The following is a 17,544-nucleotide window of genomic DNA, read 5'->3' on the forward strand; positions in this document are numbered from 1 at the left end:
ATTTTTCCTGTTCTAGCATGATGCTATGCTGAAGTGGAAATACTTGTACATATATTCTTGTAAATTAGCATTTTTTTCTTTAGGAATAGTTACTGAGAATGGAATTCCTAGGTCCTAGGCCATAAATGCTGATTTTGTTAGCAATTAAAACATTGCTCTCCACATGGCTGTTCTGACCCTACAGGGTATAAAACTGTCCCCAACGCAGACTCTGGACAATATTAGACTTTATTGAGATATTTTTCTGAGTGACAGCTAATACATCATTGCTTCGATTTGCCTTTAATCTTGGTGAGATCAGACATAGTTTCATTGCCTATTGTGTGTTTTCTATGAATTGCTTGTTTTTTATCTTTTACTCACTAGTCTGTTGGGTTGTAGTTTTCTTCTGGATTGGTAGGAGTTTGAAATATATTTCATACCTTAATCTTTCATCTGTTTTATGTCACTGGTATCTTTCTAGCCTCTTTTTTATCTTTTAAGTTTGTTTATGATTCATTATTAACTTTTATGGAGGCACATTTGTCAATCTTGTCTTCTGTGGCTCATGTTTGTTAGGATTTAAGAAAAGCCTTACTGACGGCAATTGTCGGTGCAGCCAATGTAGATTCTGTCATTTTTATGTCTTAGGGCTTGGAATTGAGGCATCAGTGGAAGTTCAAGGAGAATTAGCTAAACAGAATTGAGTAGAAGTCAAAGCCACACTGGAGACAGAGACTGGGGAGCTCCTCAGAGAGGCGAGGATGTTTGAAAGCATGCATGGGCAGGGACTCAGTCCAGAGAAACAGCAGTGTTAAAAGAACTCATTGAATAGGGTGTCCAGGACACCAAAGAGGAATACCCGAGAGATAGGAGGAAATCCAAGGGATGATGGATGAAAGGAACCACAGCAGGCAGGCTTTAATAAGGCTTTATTAGCCACTGGCATTGGTGATGACATCTCTCAGTCTAAGTTGAAACTGCTGTGTTTTTCTTTTTGCAAGAAGGAGATAACTTTTCAGAGCAGCCAGCAGGTCTGACTTATCTTTACATTCCTGGAACTAAGTGTGTTGCCTGTCCACAGTGGCATCCACCCACCCACCCACCATCCACCCATCCACCCACCCAATGTACTCAGGTACCATTTAACCCAAAAAGGCCAAATGATTCAAGAAAATTTTCAATCTCCCTCTTTTTGTGAATCACTAGATCAAAATCAATCTTAGGACTACAATTTTTGAGAAAGTAGTTTAATAACCATTTTACTTAGCTACAAACCAGTGCTGGAAAAGGAAGTGGCTTTCCTTGCCTCGGAAAGATCAACGTGCATGAAGGAAGGTGCAAGTTCAGAAGAAACTTGGGGCTTTGCCCGTGAAACCCTGCTGACTGCAGAGGCATTTAGAGTGTGTGAACACACGCCCACTCCTGGGTAATCTCCGGGGCTTCACTTGGGCCATTGTTCTCCTAGCATTAGTTACTTCTTTTGTTTTTTTTTTTTTTCTTGAGCTGTCAATCTGTAAACTGTCTATAAAATATCACCCATGGGGTAAAGGAATGGAATTATTCATAAAATAGTTTCTATCTCAACTCATGGTGAAATTACTCACTCAGGGTATAATTAAACACACTGGCCTGAATGTAAATAAAGGTGGAAAGGACATTTGGGTGCTTACTGATATTTGGCATCTGGTGTGCTAATTCGTGAGTGGGGAAGCGGGGTCCTTGTAAAGGGGGAGAGGTCCCCACCCTGAGAATAATTAAAGAATCACTAGCTGGAGAGAAAAGGATAAGTAGAGTTGGAAAAGTTTGTCAGGTATGGTAGCACATGCCTCTAATCCCAGGAGGTGAAGGTATGGAGTTCATGGTTCAAGAGTTAGCATGAGATCCTATCTGGAAAAAAAAAAAAAGTAAACTAAAAGTGAAAGAACTGGGGGTGGAGCTAAATTGGTAGAGAGTTTGTATTTAAACCCTAGTACAGCAAAACAAAAAGAAAGAAAGAAAGAAAGAAAAAGAAAAAGTTGTAAGTAGGACGACAATAAGAATGAAACTGGAACCCAACAGAGGAAAAAACAGCTAAAAGAAGGGTGCAGACACCAGGCATGTGTGTGTCAGGGTATGCTGAGCGAGGACAGGCCAGGCTGGACCACTGCAGGTCAACTCTTTCCACATATGGCAGCCTTGATTGAGAGCCATGGAGGCAGTCCCCTTTGGCTGGTGAGTTCACATCCAAGCTAACAAAATGTAAACACTCAGATCTTGCAGACAAAGTAAAATTTATTGTGACAGACAGAAATGCACCTACTCAAGACTACAATTAAGCATTTGCTATTAACTGAAGAGTTGTATTCACATTCCAAATAAGTCTATGTGGAAAAGCATTCAGAATACTAGTTTTTCTACATCACTATTTCCTCTACAATAGGGACAACAAAGTGACACTCTGGATTTGATGAGCTCTCATTACAAGGCTACACATTTAACAGGGACAAACATCAGTGACTTTGAGAAAAAGGTATAAAAAGACCAAAAACCACCCACTGTAGAAAGGGCTCTTGGATGTTACTGTACATTGTGGTCAAAGCAAACCAAAACCAAATGCAAATGGCATCCCAGGAGAGCAGAGGGTCAGACCTGGACAGACACGTGGTCATTTGCTGTTACAGGGATAGAAAGAATGAGAAGCAAATATGAAATCTCAAATTCAGTGATAGGGTATTCTCATGCCTAGAGTATTTGTAGGAACAAAAAGGTATTATATTAATACCTAACAGATGACCAGCTATGGCAGAAGATAATTCTTGGATTTCAGTTAGATGCCTTACTAATGGCATTCAGTAAAATAGCTATTCATAGGATAAGGATAAAACTATTCCCTAAAGAGTTTCCAAAAATGAGTTAGTGAGAATTCAACTCAATACCTACTCAAGCAAAGGATTAGATTATCACAATACTATTTTCTGTTTACAAAAATCAATGTTGTCTGTATTCTTGGTCACTGTAACTGAAGGGCTCCTTTCCAAAAGAAGGAAAACAGAAATTTTACTTGTAAGAATAAGGTAACTCAAAATCTAATCTGAAGTAGTAGGGAAAAGTACCAAAGATCTTTAAAAATCTAATTCTGCCATGCCAAAGTTAAGACATAAAACGTGGTATTAATGTTACTCCATTGATTTTGGGCTCCAGTCTTAGAAGGGCTTTTTTATTTAATATTTTAATGAATCTAAATATCTTTTTGGAATAGCTCTGCAAACGGTATGTCATTACCTTCCTGGGAATTGCCTATTGAGCCCTCTTCTCCATCATTAAGTTAAAACTAAGGATCTTTAAGTGTCATCTTAATTTGACACTTGTCATAAGATAATTAGGCAAATTAAAATCAGTGGTTCACTCTGTTCCTAGAAGTTTCTCTAAGTGAAATCAATTTGTCAATTTTAATGTGTCCTCTTGTGCATTTTGCCAAGCTTAGAGGAGATAACGTCAATGGCTTTCTTTAATGGTCTAAACTGAGATTTTTGAAAATACATCTTGATTATTTATGTGTGCTATTATAATTTAGCTGCAATTAAGCACCTGTTTTCTAAATTATTCTCTCAGTTTTGTTTGAGGGGAAGAAAAACTATGGAAGCAGGGATGATGGAGTTGAAACTCAAATACAGAGCTTGTCTAAGGTCACCATGTGCAGAAAGGACTTACATAACTTTAGGGTGCTAGTTGTATGTATCTATCAAGCCAACAGAGCTAGTAAAACCAAGTACATCACTTCCCATCTGAGACCAACTCTAGGGCTAATGCTACTTTTGCTACTTTGTCTATCCTGTACAGGACCGGGAAAGGCTAATTTAAAATGCATTGCTACACACAAATGGTCAATTTGGACTGAGAAGTTGGTCAACTGCTGTGGCAATTATAGTTGTGGCCTGAGTTGGTGTGGTTGTCTTGGGTGCTGGCTCACATGGGGAAGGCGAGAGAGAGAAATGTGGTCTGTGAGTCTTATCTGGATGTCTGACTAGGGTAGCTTTCTACTGGTTCAGTAGTTCAGTAGAAAGAGGAGAGGGCAGGAGCTTGTGGACAGGCCCAGACCTGAATGGGGCCATCTCGAAAACTACTCTTTGGTACTTGTGTGGGAGAAATCCTAAGGAATGTGGAGATGAGGATCCTACCAAATTTGGAGCTGGACTCCAATAATGAGCTTTGGAGAAAATGCAATGGTAAAAAGCTTGCTCCAGTAGTATCACAATCTTAAAAACGCAACCCTAGTTTCCATGTGCGACTCCAAAGTTCTTCCTAGGCATCCAATTGAGATTCTTTGCAAGTGGTGGTGATTAAAAACAAAAACACAATGCTATACAGATTTTTGTACCCTCATCATGATTTGTAGATAGAAAGGAAGCCAAAGCCAAACTAAGAATCCTAAATTTTCTTCTAAGGAATACCATGGCACTGTCTTCTCAGAGAACAGGGGGAGGTGCGCATGCCTCAGAAAAAGCCCTTGAGTAGGTCGGGGAAGGGGGTACTGCCACAGCCGGGACTGCAGCAGCCTGAGGGGGCTGTGAGCTAAAATGAAAAGAGATGGCTTGTGAAGCTGCCCGAGTGGGAGTTGCATGGCTTCTGTGGGAAAAACAATTCAGGCAAACGGAGGCTCATCCAATTTGAAGGGGTTTCCAGTAACTCTGCAAATGCATAGAGCAAAAACCTTAGCTTGCAGGCAGGCTACAAGTGCCCATTTTGAGTGCAAATCAGGACCTTGATACCAAGTTCCTACGTTCCAGGTCTGGACAAGCTAATAGGTAATTGTTTTTTGAGTGAATTTGTACTAGATGATAACCAGACACTTTTTCCAAGAGGCGAGTACATGTGTGTAAGGCATGGATACAGTGTCTTCTGTACATACATATTTATGCATGCTCAGAGAGAAGCATCCAGACCCCAATTTTAATAAATGCATTCCCCAAAGTGACTTTTGACTCAATTAAGGCTGTTGTTTGTAGGAAGCCAGATATGTTGATGTGAAAAATTAATTTTAATAATAAACAGCAGGGGTGGTGAGGCAGGAAGAAGAGGTACAGTGTGGTCTTTTCCACGACACCTACAGGACACAAGAAAAGCACTTAGACATCATAAGGCTGGGAACCATGCTGTAATAACCTCCAATGTAGGCAATATAAAGGATCTGTGACGTTCGAGAGGGTGGAGGGGGGGTCCCTGCACTGTTGGATTCCACATAAATCACATGCTTGTTGCAAAAATTGCACAGGAGGGAAGGAGACTATAATTAAGCCAGCTATTCTCTCATCCAAAACATAGAAAACAATGAACACAAAAGCCCAAACAACACCCTTTCTCCCACACAACCATATGCAAAATCAGAATGCTCTAACCAGCACTTGTCTTCCAGACGTTGGGTCAGGTACAGAGAGCGACAGTGGAGAGCACACCTTGGAGTCTTAGATACAAATGCAGGAATAGGAAGTGACTTGCAATTGTGTGCAAAATGTGTGTCCTCTTCCTGTGGGCACTACCATATGTACCCAACCTCATCCTCTTTGTCGTCATCCTCATCCTCATCGTCCTCTGTCACGGCCCGGGTGTGCACCCTCAGCTTCCCCTCCTTGTCCTTTGGTCCCAGCTCCCGTTCATCCTCTAGGTCATCCAGCAGGACCACGGAACCACCGCTGCCAAAATCCCCAGATGTCTCCTGCTCCTCTTCTGACAGAGCATGAAAAAGTTTCAGGTTAGTTTCTCATGGCCCATATTGGAGTTCCCTTTGCCTGTGACTCAACTTGTAAGATACAACCATTTATTTATTTTCTGAACATGGTAACATCCCCGCCCAGCTGGGGTTAGTCTCTGTGGCAGGGACCACAAATTGCTCTGCTATAAGCCCTAGAATTCCTGAAATGTTTCTACCTTCTTGGGAGGTTTAGAATCCTAAATGAAAAGCAATGGCATCCTCAGTTGATTCGGGCCTATGACAGTTCCCTGTGAACTGTCCCCCCACCCCCTGCCCCAATTGGTAATGGCGAGTTCCTGACACTTGCAAAGTTAGCTACATACAAGCCCACAGGATTCTAGTGTCTTCATTGTAGCCAGACTGCATCTGGAAATTTTTCTGCCATGATCCTTACATAATGAGGACTCACAGGTCATCCAGGGTCATTGTGTAACGGCACAGAAGACCTTACTCACCACAGTTCACTGCACCCTGTTTCCTGGAGCCAGCCAGTTCATTCCCATATTTATCCACACACCAGCACTGCCCTGTGCTGCCATGGCACTGCGTAGCTTTGTAATAGCCCTCCTCATTACAACGAGGTATGAATGTCCCTGTGGGAACAAAAGATGCAACTTTAATCAGAGAAGAAAAAGCTCAGGGTATATGCCATTCAAGACATGGAAGAGGGCTCACAGCTGAAACTGGTCGGTTATTACTTTGACAAGATCACAGGGACCTTGGCCCTTAGGAGCCCAAATGCATCGAACTCTGTGGAGCTCAGTTTTCCAACAGGCTTGATAATAGTTAAGATGTATTGAATATTTATGTACATTCTGGATACTGATCTAAACCATACACACATATGTATGTGTCTATACATGTGTTCATGCAATCTGTTATCACAAGTCTAGGAAGTCTGTACCATTGTTACTTTTTAATAGGAAACTGAGGTACAGAAAACAAAGTAAGCTGCCCTACCCAAGGCAAAATATTCAGTCTAACTTCACATCATTCAATCTGACTTCCAAGCTGTGTTTCTCAAACTCCAATGACAAAGACCTTGTTTTTGTTTGTTTGCTATGAAAGTATCTAAATGCATTCATTTCTGTTCTTCCTGCTGCCTAGTAACAGCATTTTATGAATGACAACTGGTGCATTGTTCCAAGCCATTAACTGTTGTCACTGCTATCCTGCCTCTAACAAAGGCAATAATGGCCAACTATATCACTTGCATTATCTCCTTGAACCATCCCACAGTTTGGTGTTGTTGGTGCTATTCCTTACCTCCTGTTTACAGATGAAAATAGTGATGAATTGGGATTAAGCAATTTGCCCAAGGCTAGACAGCATTCCTTCTCTAAGGAATTCCTCTTTTTCCCTTTGAATCACACGTGTCTATTACTGTTAATATGGTTTTATCCACTGTATACTTTTTTTTAGTGGATTATGAGTGAGGTATATCAGAAAAGTCTGCTTTTTGCTTTCTTGGGGTAAACACTGCGTTGGTACTAGAACACTACTGGTAATTCGAATTGTGAGTGTTTTTGAAAATATGTGACTAAGTAATAGAGGCTTAGTAAGTTTTTCAAGAGTTGTTCCTGATTCATAAGATGATTCTGATATTTTTCTATCTTTCTCTATAGTCTAGACATTTTGTATAAGATGAGAAAAATCTCTTCCTTTAAGGATTCATCCATAAAACTATTCTAGTCCGTTGCCTATTTTGGGAGTTGGAAATACTATTTTGATGAATTTCATGGTTCTACTCCGTCCTAAATTGGGTAATTGGGAGTATCAATTTAACATAGGTTTTCATAATTGCTGTAAATTGGCTTATAGTGGGTTTTGTTTTTTTTTTTTTTTTTTTTTTTTTTGGTTTTTTTGGTAGTACTGGGGTTTGAACTCATGGCCTCATGCTTGCTAGGTTTACTAGGCAGGTGCTCTACCACTTGAGCACATGAAAAAAACCTTCCAGAAAAGCAGTTTGGGGTACACTACCTCAAAAGCACGGAGTCAAAACTTACCATTCATTCATAAACCTTCCAAAGTAAAGTTTGAAAGCCACAAATCTAGGGTGTTTCCCTGTACCTGAGCTTATTTGAAGTTCTTGGCAGTGTTTGAGCCTCTTCACCTCACATTGCCAAGGTATCTTTGTTCAGAGAAAGAAATTGTCTCTGATATGCTGCTGTCACTGTTGTTTTTATTTCGTTGTTTACTGCTTTGATCTTAATCATTCCAGTTTATTGTGTGTTCTTGTAGCTTTTTGAGTTGAAAAATCTAGTTAATATAGTTTTATATACAGGTTTTGGTGATCTTAATCATTACTTGTAATTTTGGATTGTGTCTAGTGAATCTGATATGTGCTTGTTTGAAATTTGTTGAGTTTTGTTTTGTGGTGTTGTCCATGGCAGATACTTCATGTGTGTTTGAAAGATTAAATATTTAATGATTAGCACAGGGAATTAAATCTAATCATATTCAATTCTTCTATATGTTTTTTTTGTCTTCTTAAACTGTACCACTTAGCAATTCTACTAACGTTTTTATGAGTATACCAATTGCTGGCAGAATGGGGTAAAAGCAACATTTTGGCAAGATATTACTCTTTGGAGAGACATTATCATTGTTATAAAAAGGAATATTTAGCATCTTTTAATTTTTTGCATTCTGCAGAAGTGTTTTAGATTTCTGTTTCATAATAAATGAGTTTGGTTCATTCCTATTTATGGTGATTACAAATTATTGCTACCATTTCTGTTTCTTATTTGTCATGTTATGCATGTCTTTATTCCATACATTTAAAAATACACTATTTATTCCATTTCTGATATTCTGGCGGCTATCCTTAGAGTTTCCAGAGATGCATAAAGTAAATTTATATATATTTTTCCTATTGGATAAGCTAGAAATTTAACACATTTTATCACCTTTTTCTCATTGCCCTGTAGTCATTAATCTAAATTCTGCCTTGTATCAAAACATTTATTTAGATTTAACACCATGTCACTACTTTTTCACAATTGCAGCTACACTAATTCTTCCAGGATCATTTGTCTAGTAGAGTAAGTCTATGGTTAGTAAGTGTACTGAATCTTATTTTGAGAATATTTTTGTCAGAACACTTGAACAATCATTGGGAAAAGGTTAAACACTATTTTCACCTCTTACATTACTATTGCTGGTAGGAAGTCTGTTGATCTGATTATCTGTTTCATAATCACGTGTTCATTTTCTGTGGAAAAATTCATAGTGTGACCTGGGGAATTACTACCCTCTACATTGGCCCCTGCTTACTACTGTGGTGTTCTGTTTCCTAATTTTATAGCTGATGTCTTTTAGAGTAATTGTGCTTTCAAATGTACCTTTCATTTCACAGAATGATCCCAGGAAAAAAATATACAGCATTGGAAGGAGAGATTTGTACAATTTTGAACCAGATTTTAAACTTACATCTAGCTGAGCCTAGGACCTACCCTTGAACACTCTACTAACCAGGTTAGACATCAGGTTGTCAGAGGTCATGGGCAGGAAGATGCTGCTGGTGTCCCACCGGAGCCTCCATTACCCTATCAGTATATATGATCCCTAGTTTTTAAGGAGTAATAGACAGAAACCAAAAAGTAGCCACTTTCAAGAGCCCAAAGAACCAAAAGGCAGAGTTTTGTGAACAGATTCTCAAGTAAGCAGAATGACCATGTATATGGAGCAGGGGAAATGTTAGAAAACAGATGCCCTTCATAGAACAAAAAGATTGAGCTGAGCCCCCAGGTTGGTAAGAAGCAGATGCTGTGCTAAATCTATAATTTAATATTGCTTTTTCTAAGTAAGTAGTAATTATATCTGATTATAATTTGTTGTTGCTTGTTTTATTTATTTGAAACTGAATATCCCTGAATACACAGTTATTATATTAGGAGATTTCCCCTTACACAAAATAATTTGTAATGAAATAAATGGCATTATGTGCATCAGCCAGAGTAAACTCTATGTGTAATAAGGCAAGTGAGACTCATGGTAGTGCAGAGGTAGGCATTTCTTTTCTGTGCGCTGGGGTCCATTAGAAGAATTTATTAACAAATGCCTCCGTGCAGATCTTAGGCACATCACTCCAATCCTAGGTGGAAGAGTAAGACTGGTCAGCATAAGTACTCGGACTGGAAAGACTGATAGAGGAGGGGTCTGTCCCCTTTGCCTTTAGGCCAGAAAGATGTTCTTGTATCTTTACAGGGAATAGGTTTCTAGACCCTGAGAATTCAGAATCACAATCACTGAGGAAAAGTGATTTCCAAAAGTAGAAGCAAATGGGAGTTTATACTGTAGGTGACTCAAAAGTTAAGAAAAGAATCTGCCAGAATTCAAAGACTGCTTGCATTGGACAATCTGTAGGAAAAGTTGCCTATTTCCTCCAACTACATCGATAAACTTTTGAAATAACAGACTGCTTAGGGAATGCACCTGCCTCTGAATGCTTAACAAGAATAATTCTGAAATTACTGTTGCAGCTGTCTTGAAAAAGCAAAAAAACAAAGTTAGATTCTTTTTTTTTTTTCCAGCAAGTGAGGATTGCCAGTGTCTTCATGATGGCCTGCTGTAAATGTCACCATTTGTTACTTTCACCTTATTACAGATTTGTGTGTTAGGGAACACACAAACTCACTCACACCTACTTATCTGCCTAAACATTAGAGGAGAAATGTCTAGCCACCCTAGACCCTTTCCTCTGGGAAACAGAGGAAATGCTCTAGTGTATCTACTTTGTCTGTTACAGCTGGAAAAAATACTTGTGAGTTCTATTCAATGGCTTTACTTGAAAGAAGAGAAATCCAAGGATTATTGTAGCCCAGGATCAGGGGGAGGTAGCAGGAGAGATGGTCCTGGGTTACAACCCTGGTTGAGCCGCCCACTAGTCCTGGTCTGACCTTTCTTATTGCTGGTGGAACATGTGGCACTTAACCAGCAAGGCCATGCACTTTGTATGTCCATCTGCTTGACACATCACCAGCTGTCTGGGAGAAAAGGAGGTATTTCTTCACAAGACACTGGCCTTGAATGGTTAATTGAATAACCATTGCAGTGCTGAATATTACAAGAGACGTGGATGGTTTAATTAGTTGTTTAAACGAGTGGCAAGAAATTGTACTTACCCAATAGGCTTTTCCCCTTGCTCAGCTTTTGAATTCTGTTCATTTCATTCTGGCAAGGGAGACCTAGAAAATAATTTATGGAAGTCAGTTTCCAGATGGTATGGGATATAATCTCTAATGATTGACTTCGCTCTTGATGTGAAATGTAGACAATGACACACCTGGGAGTGGAATTGCTCCATATGCTGTTACTATGCAACAAAACAAATTCAGCCATTAGTGGTACTAATTAAAAAAAAAAAAACTCATACCACAAAGTACTTAAAATAGCATTTGGAGGCTACTTGCAATGTACAGGAATTTTTATTTCCACCACCAACTCAAGCAAATATAATATGTTTAATAGGTGATTTGCTAATAGACATTTTCCCTTATACCAAGGAGGAAGGACCCAGTGAAGGCTTCTAGGAGCTGAAAACTGGGGCTAAGAGGCACACTAGTGGAAAAATGCTCTAAATCCACAGACCAACCTAACCAGAGGTATAACAAATTCTTGATCTATTCCAGGTCCTGCACTAGGAGCAAAGAGGATTAGAACTAACCTAGGAAAGCAAAACAAAGGCCTCCAGGGCCAGCTATGGAGACATCAGAGAGACCTTGAAAGGTGAATATACCACTTAAAAGTGAGACTTTCAATTTGGGTTCTACCACATTCTCCTAAATACTATAGCAAGTCTCTTTCCTGCTCTCAATCACAGAGCCCTCAGCTGTAAACTGCATGTCTATGACCATCATGAATCCACATGGCTAAGCAGGGTGGACCTCTTCTCCCTCCTCAGAGAAGAAATTGCATCCATTCTAAGCAAAGTGACCACACTAGACCTTTGGGGTTTGTCCATGACTTGCCTTTGCCAGTCTCATGTTTCTGAGAGGTTCTGCTGCTGGCTTATGATCTTCCTGGCACTGGTGAGGTGTTGTGGCCCTTTGGGCTCTTACCTTTGGCTTATCTGTAAATGATCTCTAAGCACCTACTTACATCTATTACCTTATGGATTTCACAGGACCACCTGGTCTTGCTGCTTGTTCTGTGAGAGAAAGTGGTTGTGAGACATATTTTGTTGACTTTTGGTTTTACTAGGATGCATCCAGAGGAAAGGAGAAAGATCCAAGTGAAAACAACAAAGAATAGGAGAAACAACTCCATCTGTGATTAGAAATAACTACCACTTATTGCCAGGCAATGTTCTCTTAATCTTCCCAGTAACCATGTAAGCAAGGAACTAAATTTGTTTTGCAAATGGGAATTCTCATCTTTGTGAGACTATGTAGAAAAGATAGAGAAGACACTTAGTCATCTACTCCAAAGAAGTAAAATCAAAATTATTCATATAAACACTAGCCAGTTTATGTTTAATTCTAGAATTATTCTACAGTGACTTTTAAAAACTTTAAAGGAAAAATTAAATCTACTCAAAAATGGATGAAAGAACAAGACAAAATGTTTGCTGCTGACCAGGTGACAAAAATTACCATAGAGTTCTGTGCACAAGCTCAAGGGTAAAAATGACAAAGAATAAAATTGGGCAAATTAAAGGAATGAAGCCCAAAACTTTCCTGAAAGTTTTCCTGAAATTGATGAGCCTAAGGAAAGACTACAAAAGACTACAGGTCAAAGGAGCAGAACATATCTCGGGTAAAAGTGACATGACACAGACTGAGCAAAAAAACCTGAGAAATGTTACAGGAAAATTCTGGCTTCCAGGCAAATGGTTATATCATATAGTTTCTGTACCAGTACTGTTTTGAAAAATAATCAGGAAAATAAGTATAGGAAGCTTATACTTAGCACCTTGGTATTTCAAGAAAAATTTTTGGATATGCAAAGACAGCAGTATATCAAAACTACTCAACAAATAATCCTTCTAATATGAAAAGCTTAAAAGTGCTCTCAAGTTTTCATTGGGTCAAAGAGGCACTCAGAGCCTTAATGTAGAATATTTACAAAGTAATCATAATTGAAGTATCAGATATCAATACCTCTGGTCTTCAGCTAAAGTAATGCTTTGAAGAAAATTTTGAGTTTCAAACATGCATGTGAATATGTTGGAAATACTAAATATGACTTCCTCATCTTAGATAAATAACTGAATGAATATAAAATCCTGCAACTGACTCTAATCAGGGAGTGAGAGTCTAATAATGGAACCATCTTACTAAAGAAGATGAGGAGCAAAGAACTACAGCAAATTATTCTGTTCAACTGATACTGGACACCATGTCCCAGGTGAGAATCCTGACTTTGTCCCTTAGGTGCTGTCCAGAGATGTCTCCTGTGGCCCGCTCCATGTCTGGGTTAAAGCAGTAAATTGCCTCCCCTGGCACTGAACCTCTGGGCTTTGAGGAACCCAGGCTAATTTAAATGAATTCAAGCCTACAGTTGTTAGGCTTCATGCTGCATCTCTGCAAGTATTTTATACCAAAGGAAAAAACATGGCTATTATTTAACATTAATTTGTGATATAATTAGAAAACAGAAAGAAATTATCTCTATTTGCAAATGATACATTGCACAATGAAAAATCCTAGCAAACCAACTAGAATAACTTATAAACAAAATGAGAATTTAGCAAGGTAGTTGGAAAAAGCTTAATATTGAAATAACCATTAGTGAGGATTTATAATGAACAAAATAGATTTCATTTACAATGGCACCAAGAAAGGAAACTGATAGACACCTTCTGTTCTTTTATTGGATAAGCTGATCACAGTCCACAAGGAAGGGAAATACATGACTATCTAGGAAAATTCTGAAAAGATGATGAAAGGCAGAAGAGAATGGGTCCATCAGATACTAAGACATCCTGTGAACCAATTGTGATTTAAATAGTATAGAACTGATTCATGAATAGTTACATAAATAGGACAGAGTATCAGGAATAATATCTTACAGACAGCATTTCAAATTGACAGTAGAAAGATAAGTTAGTGAATAAATGACAGAAGGGTAACTGGATATCCATCCATCTGCAGTGGTGGGTACAGGGACTAAGACCTTACTTGATTGTATATGCACACACACAATCTAGAGAGATACGAGATTTAAATAAACCATAGCAAAACAGAAGGTATTGAGGAAAACATGATAAATAACTTTCTAAGTTTTATGATTTGTTTTAAAATTTCTTCCTAGCAAACAAAAATATCGGAAAGGAGTATCTTCAATACCCATGATGACAAGAGTGAGTTTCCTACTAAAAACAAAAACAAAAGGGCCTTAAAAATTTACAAAGAACATGCAGTCATTTCAACACAATCCAAGAATGTCTCAAAGATAAGCAAAGATGCTTAACTTAACTCATGACAGATGAAATAAAGCCTACCAGGGATGTAATGTCTTTCTGGCAATGACATGGAGAAACAGATATCCTTAGGTTTTACTCTCACCAAAAATATCTAATACAACTTTGGAGAGCGACTCGAGAATAAGGCTCAAGTTAACAATGCTACTTCTAGAAATGTATCGTATAATCCTCTAAATGTATATACACCTACATTTTTACTGTGATAAATATATGTGTAATTTAAGTATTATGAGTAGCCATTCTCCATGCCTAAGGGTGGGGTCTGCCAGCCATGCCTGTCAGTGTTGTCTTGGTTCCTCACCCATGCTGGATCAGATATTGGAATCCAAATGCAAATCAGCCTCTGCTGGTCCCTTGAATTAATAAACTGTCACACTTGAGCATCCACCTCCCAAGGAAGCTGAGAGAGACAAGGGGCCTCACCTGAAGTCAAAGAACCTGCACCTAGTCTGACTATTACTGCAAGCTGACTCTCCATTGCATGAGGTCCTTATCTAAAATCCATACTTAACTTAAAGATGTGGACGAGTGGATTTTTCTAAGGGGAAGTGACAATGAAAATTATGTGGTTTAGGTTTCTATACACCAGTTTTATAAATGAAAATACAGAGGTAAAATGTGTTTGGGAGACTTTCCCAAAGAAAGGAGCAGTTCAAATAAGCAACTCCTTGATTATATTCTTAGCTTTCTAATATAGAGCCTTTGGGCCAACCCTTAACATGGGATGAATTCTTTATTCTCTAGCCATGTCTTTCTTCACAGTGGTCTCTGTTTGTCTCCCTCATGTGTGTGATATGTGGCCCTTCCTTGCCCAGGACCTCAGTTCCCTCCTGCCTTACCTCCGGGCTTCTGGAAGCAATAGCACCACTCATTATTAGAGAGCTTGCCATCCTTGAAGGAGTCACAAGAATTGAAGAGGGGTTTGATGCAAGGTTCATACTTGTCCAGATAGATGGCATTGATCTCAGAGTGGTCCAGCAGGAGGTCGTAGTTCATGTCCAACTTGTTGAACATCCAGCCCAGGGAATCCTTGCAGATGGGCAGGATGCTGGTATCAAACCCTGCGAGGGCAAGACACATCTCAGCCACCACAAAGTCTAGATGTTTCCACCCAAAGAAGAGGCAAGAGCCCATCCCACCCTTCACCTTCAGGCTGTCTTCTTTCCAGGACAGACTCAGTGGAAGTATAGATTTTTTTTTTAATGAAGCATATTAAGATGTGTAATACAGAAGTTAGTATTTGAGGAAAATATGGTCTGAAGGGAAGAAATCCTGATGCTAATTTCTCTGTGATGTAAATACATGTTCTCATGGAATACACCAGCTAAAACAGAAAAGTTTGTCTGGAAGGAAAAATACAAACATGGAAAGAGATACAACTTATAAAACCAACTGTTTTCTTAGGAAAAAAATAGAAAAACCAAAACAAAAGAAAACAGCATAATCCAGAAGCACTCGTTCTCTCCCAGAGGACTGTTAAACCCCAAAGCCAGAACTCTAATGGCAAAATAAGCCAGGAACTGCCTCTGTCCACATTCTTTTCTCCAATCCCTTATGGAGATACGTGAGATGGAATCCAAATCAACCTAGACAACAATTTCTTCCTCATTTCCCCAGGGGAGGGGAGGTAGTTTTCTTAAAGAATTGCTTGTTTCCACAATGGAAACTGTACGCACTTGAATGACAATACTTAGTTCTATACTCAGGGTATGGGGACCACAGTGCCAAATCCCTGAGAAGTCATGCACCAAAATGAAAACTCATGTTTCTTTCAGAGCCAAAAGTGTGATACAATCTCAGGTTATTCTAGAAACTGGATTTCTGGGACTCATTTTATACTGATGATAAAAGTTAACTTTTTTTGGTTATTTTGATTTTTTGAGACACCGTCTTGCTACATAGCCCAAGCTGGCCTCAAACTGAAGATCCTTCTGCCTCAGCTTCCTGAGTGCTGGGACTATAGGCACGTGCCACCATGCCCTGTTTAAAAGTTAATTTTTGTGTCAGTATATACAAAGCACTTTATACTTAATAATCTCATGAAATCATTGTAGCGGTACTGTGAAATGCCATCTCCACTTATAGATGAATAGATAAGGCTCAAAGCTTGAGTTACATTTTTAAAGTCATACAACTGCAGAAGTGGGATTTAAACCCAGGCTGCCCAGCCCTAGATTCTTTTCCATGTTGTGCCTTCCTGGACATGTCCGCCCTGAGGACATCCAGGCATCATGTTTGGGGGACAGCCAGTGAAAGGTGATGAAACAGAGGGTCCTGATGGGGTTGACTGCCCACTCTTGGGGTCCCTGCCCAAACTTGGTCATCAGATTTCCATATTTCCTGCTTAGAAAGTGAGCTTAGAAAGTGAGGCATGCCCATTCGGTTTACAGCAGCACCCTTACAGAAAGGCCTACACTGGGAGTTCGGTGCTCCTCTGACCTTGCTGTAGCTGCTTATCATAAGCTCCCTGAGGATAAATGCTGTCTTGTTCCCTTGAGTACCTTCAGCATGATAGGCACATAAGTGGCAAATCAATATTCATTGGAAGAAATTTTCTAGGGACTTTTCTTTTTGGTAGCACTGGAGTTTGAACTCAGGGCTTCACGTTTCTTATGGCTTGAGCCACTCCACCAGCCCTACTTTTAAACTTAACATTTCCAACAAAATCTTTGCATTTAAGAAACTTTTATTAGTTAATTTCATTCTTAAAAAAAAAAATCTTCCTTTTCCCAGATGGGACTGTGGGACATAACAAGGTCCCTCCTTTGGGAATTGGAATTGTCAGGTCTCTCTGCTCATGATGTCCTTATGGCCTACTGAAGGGTGGTTTGTTGTGACGGCATTTGGTTCACTGCTTTTGTATAGAATGTTTACATTTTTTTACCCAGGACAGAGGAGTTGACTATTGAAAGATTGCCAAGCTAGGAGGCAACAGTCAAGCCTACTTTGTCCTCTTCTAAAGTTCTAGAAAAGGTCACCTACAAGGTATTTGCAGCTGCCAGGGTCTGAGCTAGTGTCAAGTGGGCAGGGCACAGCCTGGTTCTACAGCTTCCCCTTCGGAACTCCTGGACAGACAAAAAAAAATCCTCCCTCCTCTGGCCTTAGGGGCTGATGAAGCATCATTCCTTACACTTTTCTCATCCCAATAGCTTCAAGGACACCCAACCTAAAGCCTCCTGGGAACTCAATTTGCTCCTGCTCTAACAAGTCTTTTGTAGGTTCCCCAGCTGTCTGTAGACAGTCTCTGGAGGCTGCAAGCAGCTGCTTGTCCTCACATCCCTCTGCTGAGCTGAAAAGTTGTTTAAAGCTTAGAGCCAGGCAGCTCCTGGAGGAGCAGGGACAAAGTTGCTTTAAGACCCTCTTTAAATTCATCATCCATAAACTCCCAAGGGATTTCTGGCAGGAT

At 39.5% G+C, this 17,544-nt stretch overlaps 1 protein-coding gene and 1 long non-coding RNA gene across 3 annotated transcripts in view; one reads left to right on the plus strand and one right to left on the minus strand.

Moving 5' to 3' along the window:
* Positions 1–14,982, plus strand: part of LOC141418236 (uncharacterized) — a 197,715-nt gene extending 182,733 nt beyond the window's left edge. Inside the window, exons 6-8 of one of the 2 annotated variants that reach the window (XR_012442926.1) lie at positions 11,344–11,440; positions 11,535–13,060; positions 13,967–14,982. This is a non-coding gene — a long non-coding RNA (uncharacterized lncRNA). The remainder of the gene's footprint in view (positions 1–11,343; positions 11,441–11,534; positions 13,061–13,966) is intronic. The other variant, XR_012442927.1, reaches the window with a different exon arrangement.
* Positions 2,234–17,544, minus strand: part of Spock1 (SPARC (osteonectin), cwcv and kazal like domains proteoglycan 1) — a 490,594-nt gene continuing 475,283 nt past the window's right edge. The window contains exons 8-11 of the mRNA XM_074058856.1: positions 14,978–15,199; positions 10,837–10,899; positions 6,166–6,303; positions 2,234–5,685 (exon numbers count right to left, since the gene is read on the minus strand). Of these exons, the coding sequence (XP_073914957.1) occupies positions 5,495–5,685; positions 6,166–6,303; positions 10,837–10,899; positions 14,978–15,199 (614 nt within the window). The 3' untranslated portion in view covers positions 2,234–5,494. The remainder of the gene's footprint in view (positions 5,686–6,165; positions 6,304–10,836; positions 10,900–14,977; positions 15,200–17,544) is intronic.

This window comes from Castor canadensis, chromosome 16 (assembly GCF_047511655.1).
Source record: "Castor canadensis chromosome 16, mCasCan1.hap1v2, whole genome shotgun sequence".
Lineage (NCBI taxonomy): Eukaryota > Metazoa > Chordata > Mammalia > Rodentia > Castoridae > Castor > Castor canadensis.